The 8,642-nt window shown below is 39.8% G+C and overlaps 1 protein-coding gene across 1 annotated transcript in view; it reads right to left on the bottom strand.

Moving 5' to 3' along the window:
* Window positions 1-8,642, bottom strand: part of PALMD (palmdelphin) — a 60,056-nt gene that overhangs the window by 20,097 nt on the left and 31,317 nt on the right. Inside the window, exon 3 of the mRNA XM_010831003.1 lies at window positions 7,859-7,983. Coding sequence (XP_010829305.1) covers window positions 7,859-7,983 — 125 coding nt within the window. The remainder of the gene's footprint in view (window positions 1-7,858; window positions 7,984-8,642) is intronic.

Consider the following 8,642-nt stretch of genomic DNA (forward strand, 5'->3'; position numbering starts at 1 on the left):
GAAATGATGACAAGATGGTAAAACATGCCATCAACAAGGGTCTCAAATCCAAGGACACTACAGCCACATAACTTTGCCCTTAACTCGAGATATGGATTTTTTTTAAATTCAAAGCTTTCCTTTTTAGTTTACTGATGTACAAGTTATTGTCTAATCTTGAGATGGCCTTCTCATATATGTAGTATTTTCAAGTCCATCCATCCATCCGTCATCCATCATTCATTCATTAAGCTATGTATTCATAGATATTCTTACTATGTGCTGGGAGTTGTACTTTTCTGTGGGGGAGATAGATTTTTTACCTCTTTTTTTTTTTTTTTGCTGAAAATTTGGTTAATCGCTCCTTTTGTTAAATTTAAAAAGCTTCTGAGTTAAAAATAATCAGAATATCTGGGAAATTAAAAACAACAACAGATGAACTATTACAAATCTGTAAACCAGTTAGTCAAATATGCGGAATGAAAAACATGCTTGGAATGATTTCAACTGAAATATTTGCCTCAGAATAATTTCTTGAGTGTTTCCAGCCTACAGCAAATTTGAGAAGAAACAAATGGTGGGGAATTTTTTCCTCCCTTTTTGCCATTTTTTTCTCTTTATCTTTGCTCTTATGTTGTCACAGAAGAGCGGCTTGTCTGTCTCCCTGCAATGTGATGTTAGATGTGGCTGGCTGGGTCAGAGCAGGAAGGCAGAGATATTTAGCAGGCAATATATTCCATGTAGCATGTATCACTGTGTTGATGAGACATTCATTTCATTAAGGGGTAACTGGTTTGCAGAGGGAGACAAGAGCATTAGGTAGGGGTTAAATTTGGATAGAAATAATAATGAGCTGCTGCTGCTGCTGCTGCTAAATCACTTCATTGTGTCCGACTCTGTGTGATCCCATAGACGGCAGCCCACCAGGCTCCGCCATCCCTGGGATTCTCCAGGCAAGAACACTGGAGTGGGTTGCCATTTCCTTCTCCAATGCAGGAAAGTGAAAAGTAAAAAGTGAAAGTGAAATTGCTCAGTCGTGTCCAACCCTCAGTGACCCCCTTGGACAGCAGCCTTCCAGGCTCCTCCGTCCATGGGATTTTCCAGGCAAGAGTACTGGAGTGGGAATAATGAGCTAAGCTTTGATAAACCATAACCAGCAACATTTGCACTCATCTCACACACTAGTAAAGTAATGCTCAAAATTCTCCAAGCCAGGCTTCAACAGTACGTGAACTATGAACTCCCAGATGTTCAAGCTGGTTTTAGAAAAGGCAGAGGAACCAGAGATCAAATTGCCAACATCTGCTGGATCATTGAAAAAGCAAGAGTTCCAGAAAAACATCTATTTCTGCTTTATTGACTATGTCAAAGCCTCTGACTGTGTGGACCACAACAAACTGTGGAAAATTCTGAAAGAGACGGAAATACCAGACTACCTGACCTGCCTCTTGAGAAATCTGTATACGGGTCAGGAAGCAACAGTTAGAACTGGACATGGAACAATAGACTGGTTCTAAATCGGGAAAGAAGTATGTCAAGGCTATATATTGTCACCCTGCTTATTTAACTTCTATGCAGAGTACATCATGAGAAACGCTGGGCTGGAAGAAGCACAAGCTGGAATCAAGATCGCCCGGAGAAATATCAATAACCTCAGATGTGCAGATGATACCAGCCTTATGGCAGAAAGTGAAGAAGAACTAACAAGCTTCTTGATGAAAGTGAAAGAGGAGAGTGAAAAAGTTGGCTTAAAGCTCAACATTCAGAAAACTAAGATCATGGCATCTGGTCCCATCACTTCATGGGAAATAGATGGGGAAACAATGGAAACAGTGACAGACTTTATTTTTGGGGGCTCCCAAATCACTGCAAATGGTGACTGCAGCCATGAAATGAAAAGACGCTTGTTCCTTGGAAGAAAAGTTATGACCAACCTAGACAGCATATTCAAAAGCAGAGACATTACTTTGCCATCAAAGGTCCATCTAGTCAAAGTTATGGTTTTTCCAGTAGTCATGTATGGATGTGAGAATTGGACCATAAAGAAAGCAGAGCGCCGAAGAATTGATGCTTTTGAACTGTAGTGTTGGAGAAGACTCTCAAGAGTCCCTTGGACTCCAAGGAGATCCAACCAGTCCATCCTAAAGGGAATCAGTCCTGAATATTCATTGGAAAGACTGATGCTGAGGCTGAAACTCCAATACTTTGGCCACTCCAATACTTTGAGTCAGATGTGAAGAACTGACTCTTTGGAAAAGACCCCAATGCTGGGAGAGGTTGAAGGCAGGAGGAGAAGGGGACGGCAGAGGATGAGATGGTTGGATGGCATCACCGACTCAGTGAACATGAGTTTGAGTAAACTTGGTGAGTTGGTGATGGACAAGGAGGCCTGGCGAGCTGCAATCCATGGGATCGCAAAAAGTCGGACACAACTGAGTGACTGAACTGAACTGAATTGAACCAGTAACAAAGCCATTTAACTTATATACTGCATTAATGCTGGGGTTCCTTTCTGAAACTGAATCTCGCCTGCTATCTTTTGAGTTAACTGAGTAGATTATTGCTTTATATACTGTTGAGCAGAATGCATTTTCTACTATTCTGTCTCCACTTGTGGAAGAATTTTCCTTAAGTGATGTGGGATGCCTATAGCTACTGTAACAGCCTGCTTTCCAGGTTTTCTCATGATATACAATCCCATAGAAATCCAATGCTTCACATGCACCTTCCTATCAGTACTATACATGGAAGGCAGTTTCTACCTCTTTGGAGACAAATGAAAGTGCATTAAGGAAAAGCAGAAGGTCAGAAGAGTACTTTGGAATATCAAAACAAAAATTCTTACTCGGGAACATTTAATCACAAGTAGATAATATTTCTCAAAGGGAATGCGATATATTTGTATCATTTTCCTTGACAGTTAACCTTTTGCATTTTATGCTTATGACATTTCTGTCAGGCACTCTGTGTGCTCCAGTTGAAGTCAGGAGTCTTTGGACACAGTTCAGAAAATAGCTAGTGTCTGGTAGGGAGCTTGGTGCAAGGCAGTTTGGCAGAGGGAGTCATGGAGAACCTCAGGGTAGCTGGATAGCAAAGAAGAACCTGGCAAGTGAATGACATAGTTTCTTTGGACTCTTTTTTAGTGCTTGTGGTATCTTTTGACTGTAAGTATTTTATGGAGGAAAGCAACAGAAGTGACAGAACAGGATTTCTAAGCCACCAATAATCTGTGCACACAGATGTTTGGATGAGAAGTCAGTGCCGGACTTGCACCTCTGCCTACAATCAGGAAGTAAATGGTTCAGTGGTCACCCAAGGGCTCATTTGGGAGGCAAATTGAAACCCGAATTTGAACAAAGTGATTCAGAAGATGTTCAATATAGTTTTTCTCCTGGGAACATTTCCTCCTGAGGTATTAATCAGGGCACCAGGCAGAATGCTGATGAATATTGTTCCAGAGCTGAAGTGTGACTCAGAAACAAAAACCATGGAAACCCACTTAGTTTCTGAAATGTTGCCTCTCTCTGAAAGGAAAAACAAGAGGATAAATGTGAAGACATACTTTACTTAAAGGTTATGTGTGAGTCAGGGAACCTATGAGTGTTTTTAATATGATAAAGAGTCAAAAAATCTCTCTATAAAATGATGCATATACAAGTGAAGTCATAGCATGGATTGGAAATTAAAAATTCTGTGCATGCATACTAAATTGCTTCAGTCATGTCTTACTCTTTGCAACCTTGTGGACTGTAGCCTGCCAGGCTCCTTGTCCATGGGATTCTCCAGGCAGTAATACTGGAGTGGGTTGCTGTGCCCTTCTCCAGGGGATCTTCCTGACCCAGGGATTGAACCCGTGTCTCATTAGGTTTCCTGCATTGGCAGGCGGGCTCTTTACTACTACTAGCGTCACCTGAGAAGCCCCAAAATACTATAGAGAATAGCTTTTACAGGATTTAACTTTTGGAAAATTTCGCTGTTCATCCTGAACACAATTTGTTTTTATGATTAGGACTCTTAATTTGATTTTATATTCTGGCTCTTAAATTTTTAGCTGTATGACATGGGGCAAGCTAGCCTCTATAAATCTCATCTGTTAAATGTTATCTATCTCATAAGATGGTTGGGAGAATTCATGAAATAATATAAATGAAGTGCATAGTCCAGTGCCTAGTCTACAACAAATGTTCCGTAAAAATTATCTGATATTATTAACGTTTTAGTCTTCAAACCATAAAGAAAACCAATCATTTTCCAAATGGAAAGAATCATAGTTGGGGGATAACCTTAGACTACTCAAAGAGAAAGATTCTTTGTCTTAGCATAAAGAAAGGTGTGGGTTGCCATTTCCTTCTCCAGGGGATCTTCCTGACCCAGGGATTGAACCCAAGTCTCCTGCATTGCACTGGGCCACCAGTAAAGTGCAAAGAAATAAGTCTTGGCTGTAAGATGAAAATCTCCAAAGCTCCAGGCACTGTCCTTATTTAAATTATTTTTGATTCCTAGTAAGAAATAGTATCTAATGTTTTTTGCACGCCTACCATGTATCAGGCACTCTTGAAGTTGCTTCACTCATCCCAGCCCTGTGAAGTGGCTTATGATGGTCTGCTATTACAGACAAGGAAAGTGAGGCCCGGAAGGATGAAAGAACATGGCCAGGCTTATGAACTATGGTTGGTAGAACAGGGATTTGAATGTCAAAGACCATGCTCTTTCAGTTGATCTCATGAAACCACGGAAGTAAAAGAAATGCACACTTCATGGGTAGTTTGGCTTGGCTACAGACTCTGAGGTAATAGCAACATTTCTATTTTGATGTTCCTATTAAAATCTTATCCTGTAGCCGAGAGACCTGGCAGATGGCAAATGTTACCCTTAAGCAGGCACCTAAGTTAGTGATAAATCACATCCAGGGATGGAGATACCTCCTCTGCTTAGGGAAAGAAGACGGCTCTGCCTAGTTCAGCCTCATCAGTTGGTTGCCATTCAGAGCTTACAGGAAAATGTACTGTATTTGGCAGTAATAAAAGCTCCTTAAGTACTGTGGGTGGTTGTTTCTGAAAAAGAATGAATTTTAAAACATGCACCTAATTATTTAGCAGCTTTAGAAATATCTGTGAAGAAACTGTTCAGTTACCAGGTAAAGCTGCTTTGGAACATGGTTTCTATAATGCTGGGCAGTAGCGGAGGCTGCTTAATACTGTCAAAGCACAGATAGGTATTTTTTGTCTCTGTATGTTGCCTTAGAACGTTCTGTTCCCTGAAGATTTTAAATAAGATAGACGTGCCTTTATGGGTCACAACGATGTAAATTCTTTACTAGATCTTTGCAAATACATCTTTTAAAGCCTATTCCTTAAACAATGCAGTCTGCTGTGAGGTGTTGTACTGCTTTCCGAGCATTTATTCTTACAGCTCCCTATTAATTTTGCAGCTGGAGAGCATTGAACCCGACTTGTTTTGAGACCCAAATCTATCCTCTACTGGTTCTGTGATCTTAAAGAAGTCCCTTATCCTCTCTGAGCCTATTTCCTCATCTATGATATGGAGGTGTTGATGCTTTCATTCTAGGATTGCTGTGGATATTAAATGACTTAATGGAAGTCCAGGTGCTTTATAAATTGCACAAGGCTATTTAAGAACCAACAATTACTGCTATTATTATTTATACTTGAGGATTAAAATCATCTGGTGATGGGTTAATGACATTCTAAAGATCTAAAATAAAGGCTCGATGAGATGCCAGAAATTGGATAATAAACAGACATTTAATTGGTAATTTAACAAAAGCATTAACTGGGTGCAGAAGAAGGTCCCGAGTGTTGTAAAGGCTTTGTAGAGAAAGGAGAACCAAGGGACATTACGTGCTGCAAAAACTTCCAATAAGATCACGCCTTTTCAGTTCGTAGAGGTTGCTGTGTGCCATTATCTTATAGGCAGCACTGGATGGTTTCTTATTTTGCCACTTCCTAACAGTGTGAGTTCTTTATTCTCTCTTTAAAAAGTGAAGATTATAACACCTGCCTTACAGGGTTATGAGAATTAAATGGGATGATATATGCAAAGGGCCTGGTGCATAATACGACTCGGCAAATACATTTTCCTTCTCATGCCTCTCACTTCTCTCCCTCTTCCTTCTTTTTCTTATTCTTTCCTTCCTTCCTCCCTCTTCTCCCTTCTCTCCACTTCCTTCCTTCCTTATTTGGTCACATAGGAGCTGTAACTAGGCAAGTCACTACCAAAACTACTAGAAGCATATGTGCTTCTCAGAGCATTCAGGCAAGGCCTGAAAGCAATCAGGAGAGTCCTAGTAAATTCTCTGGGATTACTCAGAAGCAGCCAAACTTGTTAATGGAGTTGGAGTATATGTAGCCACTTCAACTATCATCAGATGCAGAGAAAGTTGGTGGTGTTCAGTATGTGGAAAGACTTCAAAGAAGGGGCTCTGAGGGAAAGCAAGGAACTATCTGTGCAGGATGAGGGTTTACAGGGATTAAATTCAGGGTTCCTTCAGAGATAAGGATTGTGTATGGAGGAATGAGGAAAGCAATCATCAGCGAAACCAGACTATGTTAGGAAGCTTTTGCTAAGAGATGCTTTGCGAATAATCAAGTTTTCCAAACTGTAGAATTCATTTATTGAATTATTTTTTGAAGTATAGCCTATCTGTCATTCAGAAGCAGATGTATCTTTGAACAAACAGCTAAGAGGTTTATAAACATTTCAGTGACAAAATATAACTTTAAAAGAATTTGTAATTTAAAAAACATCTGAATAAGAATGAACAGTAAATGATTTTAGCTATTAAATACACAAGTATATGAAATTAAGCTAGTAAAATAAAAATCCGTTGAGAAAAAGAAGTTTTTTTCCATGTTTTCAATTTTAGGCCTAATGCAATCTGATTGCACAGTGTGGTACGTTTGGACAAAAAGTGGTTATAGCACAACACCTGGATATTTTTATTTTCTAGATCTTTCCTATGGTCCTCACTAAAGATAACAAATTTGTAGTGAGTAAGGTTTTGAAAGACATCTAGGCTTTAAATTATTGTCATTATTATACCACAAAAAAAAGTCCATCTTTTTTCTATGTGTGGGTTAAAAAATGATTTTTGACATTTCTCATATCTCTTTCTTCTATCTTATTTATATTTTGTAATAATATTAATAATCCCATCTTATGTTTGAGCTCTCCAGTTTTTTTCATGTCCAACACCTCATTTTGAACCATGCCAATTTTATTTGCTATATCAGAAGTTGCTGATGCTTTACTATTGATAATTATAAATTATGGGCAGGGAAGGACATTGAGAAGTGAAGTCACCCCCCATGACCAACCAGGGAAGTAGAAGAGGGAAAACGGTAGTGAAGTAGTCCTGTAGTCTCTTCTCTTCCAAAGTAGCGTGGTTGTGACTGGGGAGGGCCTGGGAAGAGGTGATAAGGGGGAGCGTGTGTGCACACACCCTTATAACCATCACCTATCCTAAGGTGAGAGAGAAGGTTGAGGCTGTGAAGAGTTGTTTTTTGATCTCCTGCCAAGTTCAGGTAGCTGCTAATAGTTTAGCATATGCATTTTTCATCTGTTCAATAATTCTGAAAGATGGATGTCATTAACACCATTTTGTAGATGACAAAACGGGCTGAGAGCTATGAGTAAGTCACCCATATGTATTTTAAAAATAAGTTTCGTGGTGCTATGTGTTGGGGACATTTACAGCAAAATATATGCTGTTGCTTTATGGTGTGTTTTCATAGTCTTTATCAGAATTTCAAATGGAAGATATGATTATGAGCCTAAAAAAGAAAATGGCTTTTATACATTCAATCTGGGACAAAGCCAAGATAAACGTAGTTGTGGAGAATCTCAGAGAGGGCCATACCTGAGGATACTTTGTTCTAGAACCTGGATCTGGTGCTGGTCTTGTTGATTTTGCTTCTTCATCTCTTCCTGCTCTTTTCCACTGCTGATTCCATCTAGAAGCCATTTCTCCCTCAAAGCCTTTTTCTGTTATCAGGAAACATAAAGAAATGTTCTTATATCAATCAAACATTCCAAAATCTCCAAAAGCAAATTCTAAATGCTTTCAAACTTATTATTTTTAAGAGTGGAAATATTAAAGAGAATTTTTTTCTCTCACTGCCTTGCCTGAATAAATCTGATAGTTTCCTACTTTGCACCCTTCTTGACCCTCTTATAAAGCCAGTGTTTATGTATCTAAGTCCTATGTATATTCTAAGGTCTAGCTCAGGTCCTATTTCTTAATGGAGATCTCTTTCCTACCCCTGCATCCCTCCCCCTCTGACAAACCCACTTCACCCTCAGAGAACTGTTTCTTCAGAGTCACATGCTGCTGCTGCTGCTGCTAAGTAGCTTTAGTCGTGTCCGACTCTGTGCGACCCCATAGATGGCAGCCCACCAGGCTCCCCCATCCCTGGGATTCTCCAGGCAAGAACACTGGAGTGGGTTGCCATTTCCTTCTCCAGTGTAGAAAGTGAAAAGTGAAAGTGAAATTGCTCAGTCCTGTCCAACTCTTAGCGACCCCATGGACTGCAGCCTACCAGGTTCCTCCATCCACGAGATTTTCCAGGCAAGAGTACTGGAGTGGGGTGCCATTGCCTCCTCCAATATTTACATCTACTGTATGTTTACTGTGTGTTTAACAT

Source organism: Bison bison, unplaced genomic scaffold, assembly GCF_000754665.1.
Source record: "Bison bison bison isolate TAMUID 2011002044 unplaced genomic scaffold, Bison_UMD1.0 scf7180017864519, whole genome shotgun sequence".
In the NCBI taxonomy this organism is placed as follows: domain Eukaryota; kingdom Metazoa; phylum Chordata; class Mammalia; order Artiodactyla; family Bovidae; genus Bison; species Bison bison.